General features: G+C 36.7%; 1 protein-coding gene across 1 annotated transcript; it reads left to right on the top strand.

Annotated features, from left to right (window-relative positions):
• The first annotated feature begins 16700 nt into the window (after positions 1 to 16700).
• On the top strand, positions 16701 to 19501 carry LOC137945603 (protein neprosin-like). Its single transcript, XM_068791545.1, has 12 exons — positions 16701 to 16742; positions 16938 to 17011; positions 17141 to 17198; positions 17317 to 17490; positions 17585 to 17671; positions 17839 to 18003; positions 18095 to 18265; positions 18375 to 18428; positions 18515 to 18658; positions 18760 to 19117; positions 19237 to 19293; positions 19377 to 19501. The coding sequence occupies exons 1-12, from the start codon at positions 16701 to 16703 to the stop codon at positions 19499 to 19501; spliced, it is 1509 nt and encodes a 502-aa protein (XP_068647646.1).
• The last annotated feature ends 7694 nt before the right edge of the window (positions 19502 to 27195 follow it).

Below are 27195 nucleotides of genomic sequence, written 5' to 3'. Positions count from 1 at the left end.
AATGACAGGAGACGTTGGAGGCAAATAAATGTGACTCTTGTAAAGAATAATGCTGTCATGAATTTTCCAAGAGGAGGCCATATGTCCTGCTGTAATTTTTTGGTATAAATCTTGCAACTTGGGAATCGTGTTGTGTGCTGTCTTGATAGATTCCAATAGTGTAGGAGTTGGGTGACTGATGGCATTCAATTGGGCCGAAGGTTCAGACCGACGGGAGAGAGCATCAGCTACTGTATTCAATCAGCCAGCCCTATGTTCCACTGTGAAGTTGAACCCCGGTAATTTACTGATCCACAGTTGCTGCGGGGATGTAGAAATGCACTGATCCAAGAGATATTTCAAACTATAGTGGTCAGTGCGGATGATAAAATATCGACCCATAAATAAGGTGCCTTCGCTAGAACAATAAGTTCTCTTTCATATGTTGGCAATTTATGTTGGTGTAGCGGAAGTTGTTGACTAGAATAGGCGATAGGATGGTTGACCTGTAGCAGAACCGCCCCTATACCGCCGCTGGAGGCATCACATTTGACCACAAAGATTTCCCCAAAATCAGGTAACTGTAAGACAGACATAGTAGCAAGTGCTGTCTTGAGAGTCTGGAAGGCTGTGGTGGTCTCATTACTCCACTGGAAGGAATTTTGATGCAACAAATTTGTTAAAGGTGCTGCTAGTGCCGCGTAACCCTGAATGACCACGATGGCGCAACAACACTAGCTTGACCAGGTTTATGCCGACCCTACCAATAATTTTAATCCAGCCTCTGCGCACCCTGGGAATCGAACTCGCGACGTAGGAGCCTGCTCTGATACCAAGATGTTGTGGTCTCTGACCATGGACCGAGTAACTCGCCTATGGGAGAGATTGTTTTGCATTTTTGAGGCAGAGCCTGGTTGTCGAGACCTCTCAGGCCTCCCTATGATGTCGGAATTGTGAGAAATAGGGTTGAGAAAGGATTATGGTAAAGAGGAGAAGGAAAATGGTTGATGGAATAGGGGGATTTAGACTCGTCGAAGGGAGTCTACACCTTGGGTTCCAGGGGAACGCCAACTTTGGTTCCTTAGGGAGAACACAAATCCCGTAATTCTTTCTTGCTTCCCATTCCATTCGATAGCCTCTTAAGCTAAGGCTGAGATAAGAGTTATTACAATAATGCCATTAAGACTTCCCTACTTACATGAAATGAATAATTAAAAGACATGTAACGCATAAGACATGTAACTCATAATTCCACTGCGTCAACTATGCCTGAGTCAACTCATCCGTGTCGCCTTTGGATGACTCGTCCTGCTATCGAGTCCACAATAGGAAGAGAGTCAACAAGTGCTGTGGAGAGGTTGCAGAGGGGGTGTTTGAAATCGCCGAAATTTTTTTTTCTCCAAAAACCTTTCGTTCGACAAACCTCCCAACAACCCAATGTAATTGATGGAGGGAAAGTGAATTCAGAGCTCGACCCCTCTGAATTCACTTTCCTTCGGGTTATGCCTAAAATAGGGGAAAGTGAATTACATTTGTAATTTACTTTCCCTCTCAACTTACAGAGGGCACTAAGGGGGTTTAGCACGTTTTACCCAGCGTTCGTGAAATACATTTCACTTATAGAGGGCACTAACAGGGCCAATGACTACAATGCCCTTAGGGGCATAAGCTCTAAAAAATAAAAGTCATAAGTAGACATACAACATCTTTTTTAATTACAACATTGTGTCATCCTAATGATAAGACTTTTAAATTATATCATTTGCCACCTCCTTGACGTGAGGAAGGTATTTTACCTTGATGCCACTTTGAGATGTCTTCCTACAGGAGGGGCAGTGGCCCCCTCACTCTCCTCTTTGTAAACAAATTGATTTACAAAGAGGAGGGGGAGTGTACTATCCGTCCTCCTTTTAATTTGTTGATGAGGGAGGGATCCTTTGCTCTCACTATCGTGTAGTGGAGATGGTGGAGCCTTGCCCCTCTCCCCTTGTACTGAGTGCAGGTGGAGGGTCCTATCCTCCCCTTTACCATGTGGAACCTTCCCACAATGGAGGAGAGTACGAATATCCTTCTCTTGCCAATAGTACAAGGGGAAGGCGTAGGGCTCTGCCTCCGGTCGATCATCAGTAGTTCAACGGGTGGACAACCCTAGTTAAATTGGATTTGTCAACTCACCGGGTTAGGTTTATACATAAAGATTAGCTTTAAAATATATATATATATATATATATATATATATATTTTAAAATTTGAATATTTTTAAATAAAAAGAGAAGCTTGTACTTGTGGAACCTTGTGTAGTAAGAGTGAAGGGGAAATCTCCTACACCTATATGAAAATGAGAGGGAGCCTACCTCCTCCACCCTCCTATAGAAGGAGAGGAGAGGAGAGAAGAAGGGATGATCCCCTCTTATGCCTTTTTTCTCTATGAACTGCGACAGTCATTGCTTCCACCCCTTTCATGTTACAGAAGATTCTAGACATGTAAAAAGTCAAGACTAGGGGCTTTTGAACTTCACTCTCTTTCTTTTGTAGAGGCAGGAGAGGACGACTTCTCCTCTTTATTTTTCTCTTAAGTGAAAGGGGGAATCCAATTTTTATTTAAAATATTCAAAAAAAATAATAATCATTTGATAATTATAATCTTTGACAAATAATGATCATTTGATCAATTCTATTTTTTTTGTTAAGTTTTAGTTACAATTTCATTTGAATTGTATTTTAAATTCGCATATAAGTACCCACATTTAGAAACATGACAATGAAGAGTGTTGCATTAAAACTTACTCTTTTAATAAATAATTGCAGTTTGAATTAGTGTTGTTAGAAATATGATTGTACTTAAGAGTATTTGTTTTCTATTTCCACACTTTTATTTTTACCTGATAATTTAAGATACGGGCAAGTTGGTCATTATGTAAAAAACTAGTTAATCTATCAATGAAAGAGGAAGAAAACTACTCGATCTAATCAAGGGTGCTCTCCTCAATGTGACCTAAACTTGCCTTCTCTTCATTCATCTTCTTCTCTTCTCTTCCTCAATTTCACTTCCTTTTCCTCTTAATTATAACATACTTTCAGATATGAAATCCTAGAATCTAACAAGTGTTATAAAACATGGAGTAGATCGATTGATTTAATTCGGTTTGAATTGAACCTAGTCCTTATTTGAGTCTATCTTATAAGACAAAAGATCAAGATAAACCCATGTTAACTAGGCTGAGTTTGTTGTTTCTATTGGTCAACAGGGGCAACTCGAGATGGAGAGGGGAGGGGGCTCAATTGAGTTCTTTTAATGTTTTTTTTTCTAATCTTTTTTAAAGTTAGAGGAATTTTAACTATAAAAATAAATAAAGAGAATACAAATAAAAAAATTAAAAAAACTCCAAACTTTTTTTTTACGAGTGTTCCCCTAATGGTGTTCACCACCTGCGAAATCTTGCTTAGGAAATTTCCACACTTGGAAATTTAAAACTAGGATTCAATGACTCCTTGAGCCAATCATATAGAAGCGGTGCATACTTGTCACTCCCCAAAAATTTGTCCTTCAAATATTCAATTATGCACAAGATTAGCAGGCTTCTTGCCTGTCTTCCCCATTTGCTTCACAAGCTGTAGTTGCCTTTACAATGAATCATGTAAAAAGTAAAAAAAATAGAAACTTACTTAATAAACAATGTTAAATTGGAGGAACACAAGATGTCTATATTAATCAAAATCTTGGAAGAGGTTTTGAGAAAAGTTGAATGAATAACATAAGAACTTCATTTCAGAACAAATTTCAAAATATCTTCAAAGATGAAACTCTTAGGGACTTTGATGCACTTGAACGATTTCAGATAAAATAAATGTTGTTGTGGGGCTATTGGTCCCAAGATCCCTATTGAGATAATTTTGAAGATGACATAGATTATTAATGATGTGGAATACGTATTCTTTGAAGATCAAGAAATCCTCAAAGGACATTTCTTGAAGCATTTCTCTACAACTAGCAAAAGATCACCCAAGTGGCTTACATAAAAATGAACAAGTAGTTCATGCTAGAAAGGGCATCATCCACTAGGACATGTAAGGTCAACACAACAAGCAAGGCACTATTGTTTGGTTAGTGTTGAAAGTCATAGACAAGCTTAGGTGCCATTATGGTAAATATCTTATGTTCTTAGTCTTTTTTTCACTCTCTCTAGGGTGAAGGGTATACTTAAAATTTACATACACTCGACATCTATACAAAAGGTTAAGGGGTAGGGTTTGTTGCATTGAACACAACCCTCATTCTCCAGCATCTTCCTCCTCCAAATTCGTCACTTTTCTTCTTCTCTTCCTAAGCCTTCTCTCCATAACTCTTCTTCTTCTTCTCACCTCTTAATCCTCTTCTAATTTAATCATACATCATGAAATCCTAAGTTACAAAAGTTAGAAAAAAAAAGTAAAGGTTTAGTTAAAGACTATTCACCAGCCAATAGAATGGTCAGTTCAACGTAGGCAAAATAAGGGAAAAAAGAGGAGAAAAGGACATATGGAGACTACCTAATCAGACTGCCCATATTTGATTGTAATGAGAGAGAAAAGTGTCTTTAGTACCCATTGTTTGCCTCAATGAAGTCTCAATAGTGGGTGAATTTAGGGCAAATTAATAATTCAACTGCAAGTAAAGGTAAATACAAAATAAAACCAAACACACATAATCATAAGGAACATACAAGAATTTTTGTTATCGATGTTCCACTAGTGATAATCACCAATTGTGAATTCTTACTCGTGAAAATTCACTAAACTCTTTGTAGTAAAACTTACAAAATGATTCATGGATCTTTTGGGCCTAACTCTGTGTAATCCCTAATTGCACACCCAAAACCTCAGCCCAGGAGATTTCCTTGTACAACGACTAGATTCTGACTCTAGCATGTACTCCCTCGAGTGTTGGAAGATATGAATAAGTTGGAGTGTCATAGATATATGATTTTTGTCTCTTCTTCACTCTTACTAGGGTGAAGGTTATACTTGTAATATTGGTACTTTTAGCATTTATAAACAAAGCTTAACGGGGAGGCTTAGAAAAAAGTCCATAACCTTATTCAAGCCTCTCCCTCATGGTTCAAATTCATCTATACACCTTTCTATATTTTCCTCTTCCTTCTCTCCCTTGGTTTCTTCTCTTCTCTCTCCCAAGAGCTGGAATTCCTCTCTTCTCTCCTTCCCATGAGATGTCCTGTACTTATGTCATGTCCCTAGAAATAAACATGATATCAGAGCGGGCAAAGATCTCAGATGGAAAAGGAGAAGAAGATGGAGAAGAAAGGGAGGAAGAAAAAGAAAAAGAAAAAAGAAGAGTTTCTCATTTTTCCTTAGTCTTCTTTTCTTATTCCTTGTTTTTAGTTGAATTTTTCACTCCCTTACTATATGTTCCATATAGAAAATTATATACCGTTTTAAATATCTAGTTTCCAACTAAAAAATAATCATTGAAATCACATTTCCCTAGAAAGAGAAATCAACATCTGAAACAAAAAAGGTCAAGCAACAAAAAAAGTTCGTGTACTAGTAGAAAACCTTAACTTCCTAAATGGTTTTTACCAAAATTACTGAGGATTTATATTAAGAATTATATATCAAAAGAAATCTATTTGATTCTACTTTCTATCCCAATAAACTGTTTCTCAATCCAATATTTCTAGAGAGATCTATCCTCATTGGAAGAAGCAAAAGTCATGTTGGTTTCCTATTGCATGTGAATATCCGAATTTAAGCCAATTTTTTTGCTTCACTTTTTGAGTAGCTATTATTGATCAACAATATTAAGAAATTATCTCATAATCTACCCATGGAAAGTTTCTGTTTGTTAACTAACAATATTTGGAAAGAATCTTTAGAAGATAATCTAATTTTCAGAAACTTTCCTTTGATTTATTTGTCAAAGAGAAGATGTGTTCCTATTTTGAATTATGGCGACTTCCCAAAAAAAGTAGTTACTTGATTTAATATCTCAAATTACAAAAGTATCTATGTAAGGAAATTCTGATCTAAGACTAGATTCAAAACAAGTATTTCTTCTCTGGTTATGAGAAATCCTTGCAGCATATTAACAACATGTTGGAGCAGCACTAGATGTACTCATCCCCTTATGAAGTAAATGGACTTGCTCAATGTATCACTCGGTAAAATCCTTTCAAGCTATAACTGGTCTAGCCTCAAGCTTTGCCTTCAATTTTTTATCTTGCCTTTCAGAATCAGTTTCATTCTACAATTACATCTCTAAGAGTGGACTATATTCAGGAAGAAGACACTTATGTCATTGGTTTCTAATTGGTTGGTTTAATATGGCTAGCTCTCAGTTTGGTTTATGAAATAATCATTGATGTAATGAGTGCGGAAGTAGCATCCATTATTGTTTTATTCACTCTTCTCTATTTTTGAGAAGACCTTACTACTATTCTTGAAATCCATAGCACGCAGTTCAACTATTATTTTTGAGAAGATTAACAATACTCGGTTCATGGCAACAAATTACTAGGTTTCAACTTATTATTTGGTGCACATCCTTCTTATTGAAGGATGGACAAATTATCTCATGTGTCTTTATTACTCTTAAGGAATTTTACTATTTACAGATTATCCGTTGATATATGACAACATATTTAATATGAGTTATTTGGGCATTGACTCACTACCTTAGCTGCTATAGTGTGTCTTTGTTTGAGGCATTATTATTGAAGAAGAACTCCTCTATTGCTTGCCTTGGGTTCATTATTTGCAGGCTGATGTCATCATTGGTTCATATGATGACGAATTTGAATTACTTCGGAAAATAAAACACATGATGGCCCTAACTTCTTCAAATTATCTACCTATTGATCCCCCATTACCTTTTTATTATTTGGCAACCTTTCTCCTACAATCCTTTATTTGACTCTCGTTTACCCCCTTTGGCCAACCCTTTCTGGTGCGTTGCTATGGTTGGCCATTTTTATATATATGGTTGTGTTTTAGTCCATTGAGACTTTTTATTGGTACCCTTGGGTTTTTTACGTCGTCTTGTGAGTGACATGCATTACCCACTTTAGTGATTATTATCACTATTTTTTCTTGAAATCCTTTGAGGTTGGTTTTGACTTGTGTTTTATCACCCATTTCTACCTTTTGTGGGTATGTGTTTGATTTCGTACTTATCCTTGGGACATCTTATTGGAGGATATCATTACTACATCTATTTTATTTGTTTCGAGTTGGGATCACTGCCATTACCTTCTAGCTTGAGGGGGAGTGTTGGAAGATAAGAATAGATTGGAGTGTCATTGATGTAATTAGTTTATAATTTTTGTCTCTTCTTTACTCTTACTAGGGTGAAGGGTATACTTGTCTCTCTCTCTCTCTCTCTCTCTCTCTCTCTCTCTCTATATATATATATATATATATATATATATATATAGGTACTTTTAGCATCTATAAATAAATCTTAAGGGGAAATGTTAGAATAAGTCCATAACCCTATTCAAGTCCCTCTCTCTTTTCCTCTTCCTTTTTTCCCTTGGTTTCTTCTATCCTCTCTCCCAACAGCTGGAATTCCTATTTTCTATCCTTCCCTTGAGATCTCTTGTATTTATGTCTTACCCCTTCAAATCAACATCTAGATTCTTCATTCTAGACATCCCTTACTCTAGATTCATGGCTCTAGATAGCTCACTCTCTATAGTATAAGTTCTAGAATCCTTATAAGGAAAAATCAAAATATGAAAGAGGAAAATAAATTTTACAACTATAGATAGAGAGAGTCACTTACTCCTTTGAGTGAACCAAACTTCTAACACTTCAAGCATGAGCTAGTAAAAGAAGTGGATCTTGGACTATTGAGTGGAAGAAAGAAAATGAAGAGAAGTTGAAAGGATTTGGAAAATCAAATTGAGAAACATCTCTTTTCAAGAAAGAATGCTCGAGTGCTAGAACTAGAAAGTTTTAGATTCATTCCATACTTGAAGACATGCCTAAAACCCCTAATTATAAGTTCAAAATAAAAACTAGCTATTTTAGAGGTTTTCAAAAAAGTTGTAAAAGCTTCTCTACCAAGCTAATCTTCAATTAGTGAAAAGCGTATGATCAATAAGTCCCTTGCAACAACTCTGTTTTTTGATTTTTTTGTCCCTAATGATCAGTGAGAGATCAACGAGATGCTTTACTTCCTGCCACATTCTATCTAATTAATTAGTTTAAAGGTCCGATCAATTAGTGGATTTGTAATATTCTAGGTTATGCAAAATATCTCATTTTTTGTTCTTTTGAGATTCCAAACAATGTGAAACCTGATGAAACATTGTAGGATCATTTCTAAACTATTTTGAAGAATTTATATGATGATATTTAAGATGTTTTTAATATGTAATGCACTAATATATTTTCTTAAAGTTGTTAATCAATATGGTTTAGACATGTGTTTCAAGTTTCAAATGAATTTTAAATATAGTGAAAATTTTAGACATAATTCCAAAACCTTTTTTGAAATGTATGAAGGATGATTTTGAGTATTCTTTTGAGCATATGAATGACCTAGTGCTCAACTTCTATTACAAGCTTAGGAAGATAAGGAGAAGCTTACTCTTACATTGGTAGAGTTCTTGAGATTAAATGTAAATCTAAATGGTTGTTGCCTTCCAATCATTAGCTTCATATCTTCTATTTTCTTTCTTTGCCTTCCGAATTCTTCAATATCTTGTAGCTTTAGGTCTTAACTTGACAATTTGATTCTTCTGTCTCTTTACTTGAATCTTGCCATATACCACGTATATTTATGCTGGAAGGATCATGTCTTAAATACACAAATAACACCATTAGTATCACACTTTCAGGCTACACATTTTATTATCATCAAAGTAATGGTAACCAACATGATTTGATTCCATGGCCTAAAATGTTGGCATTAAAGATCTTCATAAAGTTAACTTTGATGATAACAAATATGTAGGAACTAATTATGAAATTTTATTGGAAGATAAGATCAAGCCCAAACGACCAAGGAAGGCCCAAAAGTCCAAAAGACCAAGGAAGGCCCACATATGTAAGATTATTATAAGATGGGCCATATGACCAAGGAAGACCCACATATGTAAGATTATTATAAGATGGGCCATATGACCAAGGAAGGCCCACAAGATGGGCCCAAGCCCATAAAAAGTAGGACCCATAATGATTACTAAGAGTTGGCATCCTTATCACATAAGTTGGAAGATCAAGAAAAACTCACAAAAGTATCTTTATCTTAAGGTCATGACCAAGAAGAGTTTTAGTTTAAGTTATATTTGTCTTTTATCAATATTGAGTTACCTAATTATGTTAGGACTTACCTTAAGTGTTAGAGTTTGGGTGTAATTGGGACAAGGGTAGTTTTATTGTAATTGGACTCTACTACCTTCTTCTATTATAAATAGAGGTTCATGTACTCTGACTACAACAAGTTATTAATGTCAATGAAGTATTTCACTTTTTCATAAATTCAACATGGTATCAGAGTAGGTCGGTCGTGTGTTCGAATCCCGTTGCCCCCAATATTTGTGTTGACGAATTTGGTCCCCTGGACTGTGGGGGTTGCCCCGTGTTGTGGGTCCCCCAGTTTGTGGGGGTTGCCCTGTGTCATGGGTGTCGCACGTGCGGGGGAGTGTTGGAATTGGCTGCCTGTCTTTAATATTCACATTGCACCTTCTCTAACAGGTCAATCTTTTAGAGCAAATGGTTTTAATATGGTATCAGAGAATGTGATCCTTTTCTTGAAACCCTAAACCCTAGGTCTAGGTTTGTAGTTATTTTTTTTGAGTCCCTATACCTGTAGATTTCAGTGCGATTTTCACCTCTATACATAGTTTTTCATATTGAAATTTATATATTAACGAAAATATATTTGAGTCTACTTTCCAAAGAAGAACGATTTGTTCCAATCGGAGTTATCAACAAAGAGATATCGATATTTCAATGAGCGAAAATCAGTTTGCAAAAAGGTTCGAGCAACAACAGAAAACATCAATTTTTGAGGTATTTTATGCTATCAAGAAAGTGACTTTATATGGAGAATTATATATCAAACGAAATATAATTAAGTCTACGTTCTTACCTATTCAACCAATTCACGGTATGATTTTTTTATAAGGAGATATTGATCTTGGAAGAGTCAATGGTCGTTTTGAAAAAACAGGAGAAACAGAATTTAGTTCGGCTAGATGACAGAGACCGAAACCTATCAGATTATTTATCTTCTGATAATTATATTTTGTGAAGAGATGTTATACTTTGATGAAATTTATTTAAGTCTAGTTTCAGTCGAAGAAAATTTCATGTCAATCTGATCTATATTTAAAGATATATTCGCATTGGAAGAATCAAAGGTCATGCTGGTATTCTATTGTATTGAAAAATCCGAATTTATGCCGATTATTTTGCATCACTGTTTGAGTTGATATATCAAGAAAATATCTCACTTCTCCCAGGTTTGAAGGCTTATTTACAAATCTATGTTATTTGGGATTATTGCTACTTCTATGATATTTGGTTCAAGCTGGGATCACTGCCATTACCTCCTAGTTTGAGGGGGAGAAGTAGAAGAAGAAAGTGAAAGAGGTATTTTATTCCTTATGTTGTGGATAATTTTATGTGACCAAAATATCCAAGAAAGGGGGAGCACAAAAGATGAAGCTTGTGCATCAAAGAAGAATTTTTATATCGGATTACTTCATGGGTTCTTTGACAAAGTTTACTATTTGGTTCATGTTATATGTGTTGGAAGATGGTCGTGTTATATTCTGCTGCAGCTATTATGTCTCTCTGGGGACATTATTATTGAATAAGAGGTAGCCTCATGTCATCATTTATTTTACCTCGTCAAAAAGATCAAAATTGTTTGTGGTTGGGAGTCCACGATGGAGGAACTTCATCCCCGTCCAAAAGATGAAAATTATTTGTGGTTGGGAGTCATCTACGGAGGAACTTCATCCCCCCATAAAAAAGATGAAAATTATTTATGGTTGGAAGTCCATGACGTAGGAAATTCATCCCCGTCAAAAAGATGAAAATTATACCACTAGAGAGTCGTTGTCCTGTGGAGGGACACAGTGGTGGACACTTTAGAGCAATTCCGAGAGACACACTACCGATAGTAGTGGAGTGTGCCCTACATCCAACATTAAGACTGGAGTATGAAGCAATGGCTTACCAAATAGGAGCGATTTTTACTCTCACTTATAATGCCGCAGGGCATCATGGAAGGACGCAACAGCGTATGGGGGAATGTTGGAAGATGAAGGTATATTGGAAGATGTGCCATTTTATAAAAAAATATTTTATACATCATTTGCAGCAAGCTGGGAGTTCATGTTGTTCTCTCGCATCCAGCTTGAGGGAGAGTGTTGGAAGATAAGATCAAGCCCAAACGACCAAGGAAGACCCACAAGATGGGCCCAAGTCCATAAGAAGTAGGACCCACAATGATTACTAAGAGCGGACATCCTTATCACATCAGTTGGAAGATCAAGGACTCACAAAAGTATCTTTATCTTAGGGTAACGACTAAGAAGAGTTTTAATTTAAGTTATATTTATCTTTTATCAATATTGAGTTACCTAATTATGTTAAGACTTACCTTAAGTGTTAGAGTTTGGGTGTAATTGGGACAAGGGTAGTTTTATTGTAATTGGACTCTACTACCTTCCTCTATTATAAATAGAGCTTCATGTACTCTGATTACAACAAGTTATTGATGTCAATGAAATATTTCACTTTTCCATAAATTCAACAAATTTAAATGAGCAAAGAATGTTGTTAGTACACCCGTTTGCCTGGGTCTTGATTGATTGGACGCCACTTGCTAAAGTCCAAGTAGGAAAGGTGATGATGAAGGTTGACTATTTAAGTATGGCTCAACCGAACAAGAGCATACAAAAAGTGACAACTTGAAGCGGTATGCCTGGATGATCAGATAAGCTAGGTGCATGATGAAAGAAGGAAAAGTAGCACCAAAGAGGGTTGATCGACCAATGCTACATGTACTGGATGACATGGAAGAGAAAAAATTTCAAAAATAGAAAGGCTGATTGATCAAGGCAAACTCGATTGATTTATATGTGCAAAATTTCAAAAATAGAAATGATTTGGTGCTTTGGAGAAATTTTTGGCCCAGGAGGCTCCTCAATTGAAGGAAGGGGGTAAGGGTTGGTGGGGATATTCAAATTAAATCCAATTTGTGCATGTAATCAAAATATCATGTATAAAAGCAATTTAATGTAAATAGAAACATACACACACCACAGGGACAAAATGATTTTTTGTTATCATTGTTCTCCTAGTAGTAATCACCACCCAAGAACCCATGCTTGGGAAAATCCCACTATTACACTCTAATAGCTGGAAAATTACAAAGAGATTCTAACTCTCTTTGGCCATGTGTAATTCAATACACGATTTTTACACAAGCTAATCTCTCCAAAAGATTGCTGCTAGATTCTAGATCTTGTAAGACCTTTCTATCTTGATAAATAGGTTCTAGATGGACCTTTCACAATATCATAAAAATAAAGGAAAAAAATACACCCCTGGAGAGATTCTTCTCCTTGAGAGATTCAGGTTGCCTCCTCCTTTGTAGCATGTTATGAATAGATCAAGGAGCTTGTACTATGATGTATGTAAGAAGGATTGAAAGAGGTTGAAGGTTTTCCAAAGGTAAGGCTCTCTCTCTTTCTCTCTGAAACACTTTAGGTAGGAATTTGTAAGATAAAGGTTTGTGGGTTGAAGATATGCCAATAAATACTCATTCATTTCTTTACTCATGGTTTGGTGGTGGTATTTATAGCTTTCCAACTCAAATTAGCCATTATTTGCCTGTTTACAAAAAATCAGACCGTTGATTGATCTATCACTGATAAGTGACTAATCAATCAATTGATCATAAGGGCACTTTTTTGTCAGACAGTGACTTTTTAATTGATGGTTTGATCAATCAATATGTTATCATTGGTCCAGAAAAGGTAAGTTGATCAATCATTGCCAATGACTAATCGATCAATTGAGATTCCCTTAGCTGTGCAATACAAGTAAGATCGATCAATTTATTTTCATTTGATCAATCATGCTTGAAGTCCCTTATTAGCAATGTTCTGATTGATCGATTAATTTGGAGAGATGATGGATCATTCTATGTAAATTTTACTTTCTTGGATAGCTATGATCGATCAATCTCTGAGGGGTGATCAATCATGCATTATAGCATGAAATGACCATGTCTTGGATGATTGATCAATCGACTATGGTTGATCGATCATACTTTATATTTCTTGCCTACACAGTTTTGGATGATTGATGACAGTTAGTGATTGATCAATCATTCCAATGCCATAATAAAAACATATATTTTATAAAGAATTTGAATTTCTTTCTAAGTGCTTTAATATGTTTCTATGTGATGTGTATGATGATTCTAAACATGTCTATAAACAATTTATTTCCTAGAGCTCCGATCTCACAAGTACTTGAGAAATAGGAGTTAGAATATTTTCTTACAAAAATTGACTGAGTTTAGATGTTTGTCCATGATGCTTGAACTCAACTCTTCTCGTTGTCTTCTTCCTTGTAGGTGTTTTTTCTAGTGATGTTCTTCAATTGTACTTGAGGTCTTAATTTTGGGTTTGATGCTTTAGACCTTGAGATGCTCTTGATGGTCAAGTATCTGAAATACTTTAGATTTACAAGTTATTAGTTCAATTAAGTTTTGTCATCATAAAAAGCAATGTGGGAGTCAACCTACCGTCAACATTGTCCCCCTTTTTGATGATACAAAACCTAACTTGGAAAAAATAAAAATTAAACTTCCCTAAGGGTAGGAGTCAAGTAAATATACAATTTTATCATAAGCCCCCCTCCCCCTTTTAATCTTCTCCCCCTTTTTGATGATCACAAAACCTAACTTGGAAAAAATAAAAATTAAACTTCCCTAAGGGTAGGAGTCAAGTAAATATACAATTTTATCATAAGCCCCCCTCCCCCTTTTAATCTATGCATAATTTGTTTTAATCCTTTTAAGCACAATTTTATTAATGCCTAGGTTATTTTGATCCAAGTTCTCTATTTTTTCTTCTCCCCCTTTTTGTCATACTAAAAACTATAGTGAAATTAAATGCATAGTATAGAAAAAAATGGTTCAAACGCCATACTATAAAGATGTTCAAATGATTAAAAAATGATGTGTATGAGTATAAAGCCATACATACAAGTATATCAAATAAAGCATGTACACTGGGAGTAAAAAAATAGCTGGACATTTAGTAATGCCTTGCAAGGGACGCAATTCAATTATATGGCTTTTCTTATTGGTTTGAATCAATTGTAGTTTTTTAATTCCTGAAAGGCATTGAAGGAATGGTTATTTAAAACTTGTCTACTATTTAAAACGTGCCAAAATATGGTAATGAATAGTGATGAACCATCATTAACGAGGAAATATTTTCAAGATTGGCGACAGAAAGACACTTAGCAGAAGAAATCAGAGGTAATCAACAACTTTCCAAACTGCAGTGGGACGTAAAGTCGTCAATTTAGAAATTTGCCATGGGAGCAACAATTGTATCAGTGTTCAGTGTCAGGTAAGGCAGAGTTTTTTGGAATAGAGGTTGGTGAAGCAGCACGGGCCGCGAAACTGGTTGACGACGACAATCTTTCAACTAGCAGAAAATATAAGAAACCCGGACGATGCCTTCTGTCTAGAGATGCTGCCCAGCGGAATAACAGAGAACTGAGACGCCAAAACTTGCTCAAGGCCGCTCTCTCGCTTCAGTGAAATTCTCATTCGGACCAGACAGAGAGCTTACATGAACAAAAAAAATTCTCTCTTCTAAACAAATAGCAAACAAGGATTTAGCTAGGCAGAAGGTATCAAAATTTAAATCTAAATTTCTACAACTATGAAAAAAAATTCAATACAAGAAAAGAAAATAATGGGTTTCTGAAATACTGAAAACCTTATTATGTTATGGTTCTAGGGTTAAGTACCTATGCCTTTCGCTCCTAATAGGACGATCTTTTGGGTAGTATTGGATAAGTGTTTAACATTTGGAATCAGAGCAGGCGCTACATCACGAGTTCGACTCCCATGCAGGGCATCTGTGTGTGTTAATCCCAGGCCTCCTTATAGCTGCGTGTGATTAATCCCGGTCGGCGTCCGCGTGTGTTAATCCCGGCCGCCGTGGTAATCAGCTTGTGAAGGTTGGTGTACTGTTATGGTTCTGGGGTTAAGTACCTATGTCTTCTGCTCCTAATAGGCCGGTCTTTTGGGTAGTATTGGCTAGGTGTTAACATATTACGATTTCTGCATTTTGATTTTCAAGACTCCATGAATTTAACTCATGGAGAAAAAGGGAGTGGGACTCATTGGGAGAAAACGAAAGAAAGAAGAGGTTATGTACTTGATTTTCTAACCCTCACCCTGAAGCTCTATTTATAGATTAATGAAACTACTGTATTATAATAATACCCCCGAAATTAGGGTTTAGGGTTTTAACCCTAGAACTTTAACCTAATTGCATCAATGTTATCTCTAAGAGATGACTCTTTATTTACCATCCTGCCAGCATTGTATGTAGGCCTATGAGTCTTCTCTTTGATTAGTGGCCTTGAACCTGTCTTCTATATCTCTTGGATGTATGGGCCTTCTTTGGTCTTATGGGCTTGAGCCCATCTTCCAATACACTTGGATATATGGGCCTTCCTTGGTCGTGAGGGCAATATCACATGTTGCCTTACTATGACAATATAATTTCATAGGACTTGTCTAATCAATGTGTATTTCTTGTATCAGATTCTTGATCCATAATAGTTCAGATATTGCCTTGGCCATTCCTCTGTATTTGGCTTCTGCTGATGATCTAGCCACCACCTATAGTTTCTTACTTTTCCAAGTGACCAAATTTCCATCTACAAATTTAAAGTATCCAGATGTAGATCGTCGATCCTCTATTGACCTAGCCCAATCGGCTTCGGTATAACCTTCAATTTTCAAGTCGCTTCCCTTTTTAAATAAAATTCATTTCCCTGGAGATGATTTCAAGTAGAGCATGATACAATTGACGACATTCATATGTTCTTCACTTGGAGAGTGCATAAATTGACTAACCACACTTAGTACATAAGCTAAATTTGGTATGATATGTGCAAGATACTTTAACCTCCCGACTAGTCTCTGACAACGTTCCTTGTTAGCAAGGACTTGATCTGAATGTGTTCCCAATTTTAGATTTTCTTCCATGGGAGTACTGACTGGACTATCTGTTGTCAGACCAGTTGCCTTCAACAAGTCCAAAGCATGTTTTTGTTGAGATAGAAGAATTCCTTCCTTTGATCTTGACACTTCAATACAAAGAAAAAATTTTAAGTAGCTAAGATCTTTCATTTCAAAGTATCTGGAAAAATGACTTTACAATGCCTTCTTTTCTTTTGGATCATTCCCATTTACTATCATATCATCAACATACACAATAAGAGTTGTAATTGCCTCCTTGTTAGATTTCAGGAAGAGAGTATGATCCGATAGATTTCATAAAATTGGTGAACCTTCCAAACCACGCCCTTAGGGACTGCTTCAAACCCAATTTTGCGAAGAAGCCACGGATTCCTAAAAGACAACCCTCATCAAAGAGAAGGGTTTTCATAATTAAAAAACACAATTGACAACTGAGAGGTAATTAGCTGGACGTTTACTCATGCCTTGCATGGGACGCTATTCTTATTGGTTTGAATCACATGTAGCTTTTTAATTCCTGAAAGACATTGAAGGAATGATTATTGTCTACTATTTGTTTCCTTAAAGCCTGGGCTGAAATATTTAAAACGTGCCCAAAGTTGTTGTTATTTTACCTTATCTTGTATTTCCTTTGCTTTGGTTACTTAAAAGTTTCAAGACTTTTTACAATTGTTTTTCTGTGTGGTAACACTGTTAGGCATCTATGAGCCTATCAGAATCAAGGAAGACAACTAGCACTGCTCTAGCCTCAAGGCGAGATCTTATCAAGAAGTAGCTCAAATCAAAGTCAAAGCCAAATACTTGAATATGATACATTATTGTGCATGTATATCCATGTTTCAATTAAAAAATATAGAAGATCAGCTTGAAACTCTTATAAATAGCCCACTTTGCAAGTAGTTCAAACCAGGAAGAAGAAACCCATTTGGGTGAGCTACAGGTTGCTTTTGTTTCTGAGGTCTCTTTCATTAGTCCGTTTAGATTTCCTTTACCTGTTTCTCTTGTCTTTTTGTTTCTTTTGGTGTAGTAAAGTTGAGTTTCTAGTTGTTAAATGGCTTATGTTTCACTAATTGTAGGGGGAAAATTCAGGCTTTGAGGTGTTGAGAAACATGGGAACTACTCCAATCTTGCTTTTGCTCCTACTGTCACTCACCATTTGCTGTGAGGCCAGGCTTCTGTCTTCAGAAGAATACCTGGAGATGAACAAGTACCTGGCCTTCATCAATAGGCCTGGTGTGAAAACTATCAGGGTAAAAAATAACGACTCTATCTGTCTTAAAATTTTCTTTTAACATTAGCTTGGATAAAGATTTGATCATAGAATGTTATTTGTTCTGAAAATAGAATGTGCATGGCGAAGTTTTCGATTGTGTTGATATCTTGAAGCAGCCAGCATTTGATGATAGCTTGTTGAAGAATCACACTGTCCAGGTACGTTTATCAGATTCTAGCTTTCCCTTAACGCATTTGATCATTTTGGAAGCAACTAGTCGTTGTTTTCTGATATATTAATTTGTGAGAGTTGTGAATGGGAGTTGTGGTGCAGATGGAGCCTAGTTTTGTGAAGAACGAGTTTAAGGGAGATCCATCCTAAATAGCCATTGAAGAGTGGATTATCTGATGGAGGTTGCCCTGTTGCAACAGTTCCCCTCAGAAGAGTCCAAATGGAGGATTTATTAAGAGCTGGCTCTGTTTCAAAGTACGTTAAAAAACAACAAAAAGGTGACCGGCATAACAAGCTTTCACAGTCTGTATTTCATGAGGTAAATGATGATCAAACAGCCAAAGCTTTCTTCTTCAAAACCTGTTATTTCCATATCTAACAGCTTGTGTTTGTTTCGTTTTTATTACCAGTATGCTGTTGCTAGAATGCCAGGCTCAGGTTCATACCACGGGACAGCAGTGACACTCAATGTTTGGAATCCACAACTGAATACAGGAACAGGAGGGATTTTCAGTCTTGCCCAGTTATGGATCACAAACGGACCTTACCAGGAAATAAACACCATTGAGGTTGGATGGCAAGTAAGTGATACTTTCAGTGCGAAAAATGAGAAAACAATACCCTCGTGATACTAAAATTTATTTGTTTCTCTATGAAGATTATCAGACACTCATTTGGTGAATTATTTAGGTTTATCCGAATATGTACGGGAATACTGCAACTCACTTGTTCATCTACTGGACGGTAAGTTTTTGGAGAATATCTTTGATTTCGTCCACTGAATGTTCTTTGTTTTTGGGATGAGGCATGCATGACTGCTTAAACTTCAGGCTGATGGTTATCAAACTACTGGATGCTACAATCTGAAGTGCTCTGGTTTTGTTCAAGTGGACCCAAACATTTTTCCAGAAATGATCCTACCAACCTCTACTACCGGCGGTGCCCAAGTAGAAATAAGACTCACTGTGATTAAGGTAAAAGACTGGATACTTCATCGTTTAAAAAGTTGTAAAATCATTATAAGTCTTAGCTTGATTATGTTCTAACCTTTGCGATGTTGTCTACTCACTCACAGGATTCAGCCTCTGGAAATTGGTGGTTGAGTTATGAAGAGGCTTCCGTTGGTCAAGTATGGGTTGGGTATTGGCCAGCTTCCCTCTTCACCTATTTAGCTCAAAGTGCAGATAGGATTGATTGGGGAGGCGAGATCACCGGCACTGCATCGTACCCGCCGATGGGTAGTGGAGGATTCCCAAGTGAAGGATATGGAAAAGCAGCTTATGCAAGAAATATTCAGTATGTGGACAATAGTGACGCGTTTGTCGATGTGCCAAGCCCTCTTATAATAGACGAGACTAAGAAATCTTGCTACCTGCTTCAAGATGATGGGTACGATCCCACCTTTGGCAGATACTTTTTCTTTGGGGGACCGGGTGGAGATGTTTGCAATGCCCTACTTACACAACCCACTCGGCCATTTGACATCTAATGCTGGACTTCAATGTCTTCTCTTCTCTTGCTTAAACTCATGTTGTTGGAAACTATGATGTAGCACTAGTCTGTAATAATGGGTCGCATTTGCCTGTAGCCAATGTGGTTTTTAATGTCTGTAGTGTCTAATCGAATAAGTCATCTGTAGTGTTTCCAAAATCTCCATCTATCTCCTTGTATTGGAGACTTAGTCATGTGTAGTGTCTCTGAATGTCTATCACCTTCTACTAGAGACTGATGTTCAAATAAATAACCTGGTTTTTTATGAGTTGAATTGGGTTTCTCTATTGGTTCCTTGCTTATTTCCACACAAATTGGCCATCTAATAACTCCCTAATTCCCACTTTCAAATTAGACTGGTTTTTCAATTTGCCCATAGAACTAGTTAATGATTAATGATCATTCTCTCTCTCTCTCTCTCTCTCTCTCTCTCTCTCTCTCTCTCTCTCTCACTTTATATATATATACTAGAAAAAAAATCTAGCCACCAGGAATGTTAAGAAATCAAACCACCATAAATGAATGAATGAACGGAGAAGAGCTTCAAAGTAATTGAGAGCAACAATAAGAGAAGGAGAGGAAAAATCTATTTTTGAGAATAGAAATCAGACTTCTAAATGAAGTCGTGGAAGAGGAAGAGGAAAAAGTAACAATGGAGGCAACTATTGGAGAATGAATGAGGTAAGAATTAACAAATCCAAAATTGAATGTTATTCTTGTGGGAAATACGGACATTACTCATGGGAGTGTCAATTCAAGAAAGTAGATGAAGAGTCAAAATTGATTGAGCACAAGGAAGAAGTTGAGGGGCCTACATTATTCCTTTCATTAAAGGATGATCCCGTGGGAGAAAATAGTACATGGTACTTTGATAATGGTGCTAGCAACCACATGACAGGTGATAGAAGCAAATTTGTGGAACTTGACAATCACGTAATGGGCCATGTACGTTTTGGTGATGATACAAAGGTGGAGATTAATAGCAAAGGTATAGTCTTATTTCAATAGAAAGGTGGTGGCCAAAAAATTCTTCATAATGTTTATTACATTCCCAAGATGAAAAGTAATATTATGAGTATTGGGCAATTTTTGGAGAGTAGCTACAAAATCACTATGGAAGATCACTTTCTTCGACTTAGAGATCGAGGAGCCAATCTTATTGCTAAGGTCACAATGACAAAGAATCGAATGTTTATGCTTGATATGAAGAACATTGGAGCAATGTGTTTAAGAGCTTGTGTGAAAAATCCATCATGGATTTGGTACATGAGATCTGCTCATCTAAACTTCGGAGGATTTAGAGACTTGGAAGAAAAGAATATGATGAAGGGCAATAAAAAAGTTAATCATCCCAATCAAGTATGTGAAGCGTGCTTACTTGCAAGCATTAAAGATAGAGTTTTCTGAAAAATCCACTAGAAGAGCACCAGTCCACTTGAACTAATCCATGCTGATGTATTCGATCCTATCAAGCCTCAATATCTTGATAAAAACTCTTACTTTATCCTTTTTATTGATGAATTTTCTAGAAAAACATGCATATATTTTTTGAAGTACAAGAGTGAGGCTTTTGAGGCAATCAAAAAGTTTAAAGTTTGAGTTGAAAAAGAAAATGGTTATGTGATTAAAGCACTACAAACCGATCAAGGGGGAGAATTCACTTCCAAGGAATTCAATAATTTTTGTGAAAGACATGGATTTCGTTTCCCTTTAATTGTTCCTAGATCGAGACAACAAAATGGAGTTGCAGAGAGGAAGAATAGAACAATCCTCAACTTGGCTAGAATAATGTTGAAGAGCAAGATGATGCCAAAAGAATTTTGGGCAAAAGTTGTTGCTTATGCAGTCTATCTATCTAATTGATCACCAACAAAAAACTTAAAGAATGTAACACCGCAAGAAGCATGGAGTTGACGGAAGCCAAATGTGTCACACTTGCGAGTTTTTGGATCAGTAGCCTATGTTCATGTTCCAGAACAAGAGAGATCTAAGCTCGATGATAGAAGCAAGAAGTTTGTGTTCATTGGCTATGAAGAAAATTCAAAAGGCTACAAGGTCTTCAATCGTGGCAATAATACAATTCTAGAAAGTAGAAATGTTGAGTTTGAAGAAGATGCTTCATGAGATTTGAGTCTTTCATGGGAAGGAGTCTATGATTTTCTTCCATACTTTGAAGGAGAAGAGTCTGCAGTGCAACAAACTCAAGGTAAAATTACTCCTCCAACCTCACCAAATACATTATCTCCAACATCATCGTCATTTTCTTCACCTTCATCTTGCTCAAGTGAAGGACCTCAAAGATATCAGAACCTTGAAGATATCTACAATCAAACTGAAGGGTTAGAAGATGAAAATTTATTTTGTTTTTTCTCTAACGATGAAATTTTGATTTTTGAAGAAGATGTAAAAGAGAAAAGTTGGAGACAGCCATGAATGAAGAAATTCAAGCCATTGAAAAGAAATGGCACTTGGAAACTTATTTCTCTTCCAAGTGGTCATCGGGCTATTGGAGTTAAATATTAAAAGCTAAGAAGAATTCCAAGGGGAAGGTAGAGGGATACAAGGTGAGGTTAGTTGCTAAGGGGTACAAGAAAAAAGAAGGCATTGACTATGAAGAGGTATTTGCTCCTGTTACTCGCCTAGAGACGATCCGATTGCTAATTTCTATTGCAGCTCAAAATCATTGGAAGATTCATCAAATGGATATAAGGTCCGATTTTTTGAATGGTTATCTAAAAGAGGAGGTCTACATTGAACAACCATTAGGATATGTTGATAAAGGCCATCAAAACAATGTGCTAAAATTGAAGAATGTTGTGTATGGACTCATGCAAGCGCCAAGAGAATGGTTTTACTAGGGGCATGCTTGAATATGCACTTTATATAAAACAAGAAAATGGAGGATTATTTTTTGTTTGTGTCCATGTGGATGATCTTATTTTCATAGGAGGTAATCCAAGAATGTTTGAAGACTTCACGAAGATCATGACTCAAGAATTTGAAATGAATGACATGGGCCTCATGTCTTACTACTTTGGAATTGAAGTAAAACAAATGGAGGATGGAATTTTCTTCTCTCAAGAGGCTTATGCAACGGAAGTGATCAAGAAATCAATCATGGATAATTGTAACCCCACCAATACCCCCATGGAATGTGGCATGAAGCTTTCTAAAATGGACGATGGAGCAAGAGTAGACCCAACTTTATTCCAAAGCCTTGTGGGAAGTTTGAGGTACTTGACTTTTTACCAGCCCTGTTATTTTGTTTTCAGTTGGAATTGTGAGTCGATTCATGGAAAATCCCTCGGAAACATACATGAAAGCAACAAGAAGGATTCTTCGTTATCTCAAAGGTCCTTTGACTATGAAATTTTCTATTCATCTTCAAATGAGTTCAAGCTGAGAGGGTATTGTGATAGTGACCATGCTAGAGATATTGATGATAGAAAAAGCACTACTGGGTTTGTCTTATTTTTGGGACATAGTACAATTTTTTGGTGTTCTAAGAAGCAACCCATAGTCACTCTCTCAACATGTGAATCTGAATATATTCCTGCAACTTCTTTTGGTTGTCATGCAATTTGGTTAAGAAGAATATTAAAGGAGCTCCATTTAGAACAAAGTGAAGCAACCAAGATTATGATAGACAACAAATCGGCACTTGCTCTAGCAAAGAATCCAGTGTTTCATGATCGATCTAAGCATATTGATACAAGATATCATTTCATCTGAGAGTGTGAAGAAAAAATGGAAGTTGAGATGGAATATGTGAAGTCACTTGATCAAGATGCTGACATTTTCATGAAGCCTCTCAAATATGAAAGTTTTCAGAAGCTGAGAATGTTGATCGGTGTTGAAAAGAAATCAAGTTTAAGAGGGCGTGTTGGATATTAAACTTGTCTTGAATCAAAGAAATATTGGAAGGGTCTATTCTAATTTAAATGGTTCAAATAATATGTCATTGGAAAGCTATACATGTCTAGGTTCCAATGAATTAGACCATTTATGAATTGAAATTTTATAGGAGAAGTTATTGTCAATTTACTACAGGTTGTTCAACAAAACCGAAAATAAGATGCATCCATTGATTAATGTCTTTTGATGTGATAAGATGCATCCATTGGCTAATGTCTTTTGATGTGATAATATATATCTATTGATTATTACTTTTGGAGTGATAGGATGTATCTTTTGAGTAGTATAAATACCCATGTACCCAAGCTTTGTAAATAGAGCAAGCAATTGTATCAAAGAAATTCCTTTTCTTTTGTCTCTTCTTGTTTTTTCTTCATCATTTTATGTTTATTTGAGTTGCTTCCCCACTATTAATTCCATGAGAGTCTTGAAAGATTGTTTGATTAATGTTGGAATGATGGTTATCAAATGGGATGCTACAACTTGAGGTGCTCTAGTTTCGTTCATGTGAGCTCAGTCATTGTGCCAGAGATGATCCTACCAGTCTCTGTCCCCGGCGACCCTGTAGTAGAAATACAACTCGATGTATTTTGGGTAAGATATCAATAACCTAGCTTATGTTTATGACAATCTTGCTCATTTTCAAGAACCATTTTTTATCTCGTCTTCTCATGCTCAGGATGCTAACCCTGGAAACAGGTGGTTGGTTTATTGTGAGGCTTCTATTGGTTAAGTAGAGGCTGGATACTGGCGAGGTTCCCTCTTCAACTATTCATCTCAGTATGCAACCTAAATCTCATGGGGAGGGTAGGTAGCCCTCACTTCTGGTGGATCATACCCGCCGATGGGTAGTGGCTTCCCAATTGCAAGAGATGTAGCCTATGTAAAAAATATTATGTATCTGGACGACAACAATTTGTTTTTTTATGCACCAGTGGAACTTTCTAATCTAGAAGCTAAGCCATCTTGCTACCAGCTTCGAGATGAGTATGATCCAGGCAATCTTGGGAGCTACTTCGGCTTTGGAGGACCCGATGGCCAAGTATGCAATGAGCTTGTTATAGAATCCACCAGGGCTTTTGAAATCTGATGAATAAAATGGGTTCTTCTCTTGCTTAAATTGTCTGTAATCTGAATGGGTCTTCTTCTTAGAAACTCTTGTCTCTAGTAGATTAAGTCATGTTTAGTGTTTCTAGAAGTCTTCCTTGATGAAGATATGAGTCACCATCTAATTTATTAAATTTATCTGATTGGTTACGTTTCTAAAGGAAGAATGTATTTAAGATAGCCGATCATTTAGAAGCATGTTACTAATTGAATTTTAAAAACTAAGTCTAGTAGGGTGTAGGTGGCCATTTGTCCTTGTCCACCTAAACTGAGAATGAGAAACTTATAATAATCCCTTGCGTTAGTGCTTCCAGTGGTAGACTGTAACAAGTCAATTAATATAAAAGTTTCCCTTAAATATGACAAGAGCTAGACTTGAAACTAAGTTTTTAGTGTTCTTTGATTTTCTTATTTACATCGTTGGCTTAAATAGCCATTTTATAGATTGTAATAATCTATACATGGAAGGATTGAGAGAGATTACAGTGATTACATGATTATAGGGATTTATAGGATTTTAAAAATAAGGAAAGAGTATCAATCTATACAGGAAGAAATCTCAACACTTTCCCTTGTTGATTTTTAGGATTCCATGAATTTAACTCATGGAGAAAAAGGGAGAGGGACTCATTGGGAGAAAACCAGAGGAAGAAGAGGTTATGTACTTGATTTCCTAACCCTCCCCCTGAAACTCTATTTATAAATTAATGAAACTACTGTATTACAATAATACTCCTAAACTTAAGGTTTCGGGTTTGGGGTTTTAACCTTGGAACTTTAGCCTAATTACATCAATGCCATCTCTATGACACGTCCTGCCATCATTGTATGTGGGCCTATGGGTCTTCTCCTTGATCTGTGGGCATTGAGCTCGTCTTCTATATCTCTTGGATGTATGAGCCTTCCCTTGTAAGTGTTGGAAGAAATAGAACCTCGACAGAGATATATAGCAAGCAATCGACAACAATATCTCTTCTTCCCCGCCGCGCCAAACAACTAGGAACTGTGTTGTCACTGCCGAAGCTGGCAAAGGAAAGGCCAACATCTTCGTCCTCCCAAAACGGTAACCCGGCTCGGCAGAACAGAAATAATCATAAAGAAAATGAAGAGATATCAGAATCAACTTGGAAAGTTATCGGAAAGATACAACTGACCAACAAAAAATTCTTCCCGCGAGATCAAATCATTTTTTCCGACTGGCATGTTTTGTTTGGCGTTGCTGTTTGGGGAAGATGCCAGCACAAAGAGAAAAATTCCTGAAATAAACCAGTCTGGCAATGATCCTTTGATCGAGCTGAATCGATCAGCAGAAATATGGCAATGAATAGTAATGAACCATCATTAACGAGGAAATATTTTCTAGATTGACGACAGAAAGATGCTGAGCAGAAGAAATCAAAGGTAATCGGCAACTTTCCAAACAGCATAGGGATGTAATGTCGTCAATTTAGCAATTTTCCATGGGAGCAACAATTGTATCGGTGTTCAGTGTCGGGTAAGGCTGAGTTTTCTGGAACAGAGGCTGGTGAAGAAGCACGGGTCGCGAAACTGGTTGGCGACGACAATCTTTCAACTAGCAGAAAATATAAGAAAATCGGATGATGGCTTCTGTCTGGAGATGTTGCCCAACGGAATAACAGAGAACTGAGACGCCGAAACTTGCTCGAGGCCGCTCTCTTGCTTCAGTGAAATTCTCATTCGGACCAGACAGAGAGCTTACATGAACAGAAAAATTCTTTCTAAATAAATAGCAAACAAGGATTTAGCTAGGCAGAAGGAATAAAAATTTAAATCTAAATTTCAACAACTATGAAAAAAAATTCAATACAAGAAAAGAAAATAAAGGGTTTCTGAAATATTGAAAACCTTATTATGTTATGGTTCTGGGGTTAACTACCTATGCCTTCCGCTCCTAACAAGCCGGTCTTTTGGGAAGTATTGGCTAGTGGTTTAACATTTGGTATCAGAGCAGGCGCTACGTCCCGAGTTCGACTCCCGTACGGGACGTCTTGATAGCTATGTGTGATTAATCCCAACCGGTGGTTGTGTGTTAATCCCGACTGCCGTGGTAATCGGCTTGTGAAGGTGGGTGTACTGTTATGGTCTTGGGGTTAAGTACCTATGTCTTCCGCTCTTAACAGGCCGGTTTTTTGGGTAGTATTGGCTAGGTGTTTAACATATTATGAGTCCTAAAAATCAATGCTCTGATGCCATTTTGATTTTTAGGACTCCATGAATTTAACTCGTGGAGAAAAAGGAGAGGGACTCATTGGGAGAAAACAAAAGGAAGAAGAGGTTATGTACTTGATTTCTAACCCTCACCCTAAAGCTCTATTTATAGATTAATGAAACTACTGTATTATAATAATACCTCTGAACTTGGGGATTAGGGTTTTGGGTTTTAACCCTGGAACTTTAACCTAATTACATCAATGTTATCTCTATGAGATGACTCTTTAATTACCATCCTGCCAGCATTATATGTGGGCCTATGGGTCTTCTCCTTGATTTGAGGGCCTTGAACCTATCTTCTATATCTCTTGAACGTGTGGGCCTTTTTTGGTCTTATGGGCTTCAGCCAATCTTCTAACACACTTGGATATATGGGCCTTCCTTGGTCATGAGGGCAATATCACATGTTGCCTTACTATCACAATATAATTTCATAGGACTTGTGTACTCAATGTGTAGTTCTTGTATCAAATTCTTGATCCATAATAGTTGACATATTGCCTCGGCCATTCCTTTGTATTTGGCTTCTGCTGACGATCTATCCACCACCTCTAGTTTCTTACTTTTCCAAGTGACCAAATTTCCACCTACAAATGTAAAGTATCTAGATGTAGATCGTCGATCCTATATTGACCTAGCCCAATTGGCATCGGTATAACCTTCAATTTTCAAGTTGCCTCCCTTTTTAAATAAAATTCCTTTCCCTGGAGATGATTTCAAGTAGCGCATGATATGATTGATAGCATTCATATGTTCTTCACCTGGA

This window comes from Aristolochia californica, unplaced genomic scaffold, assembly GCF_029961685.1.
Source record: "Aristolochia californica isolate CCGP_79_NKW_82.1479 unplaced genomic scaffold, dmAriCali1.0.hap1 SCAF_12, whole genome shotgun sequence".
Lineage (NCBI taxonomy): Eukaryota > Viridiplantae > Streptophyta > Magnoliopsida > Piperales > Aristolochiaceae > Aristolochia > Aristolochia californica.
Note: the sequence above shows the minus strand (reverse complement) of the source record. Positions and strands in the feature narration are given on the sequence as shown.

What these genes read in the sequence shown, in the direction of transcription:
- LOC137945603 (XM_068791545.1), top strand. Translation starts at nt 16,701, where the DNA reads ATGCCTTGCATGGGACGCTATTCTTATTGGTTTGAATCACAT. An exon ending in CACAGTCTGTATTTCATGAG is followed by an intron (nt 18,004 to 18,094) that starts GTAAATGATGAT and finishes TTTTATTACCAG; the next exon opens with TATGCTGTTGCTAGAATGCC. An exon ending in ACTTGTTCATCTACTGGACG is followed by an intron (nt 18,429 to 18,514) that starts GTAAGTTTTTGG and finishes CTTAAACTTCAG; the next exon opens with GCTGATGGTTATCAAACTAC.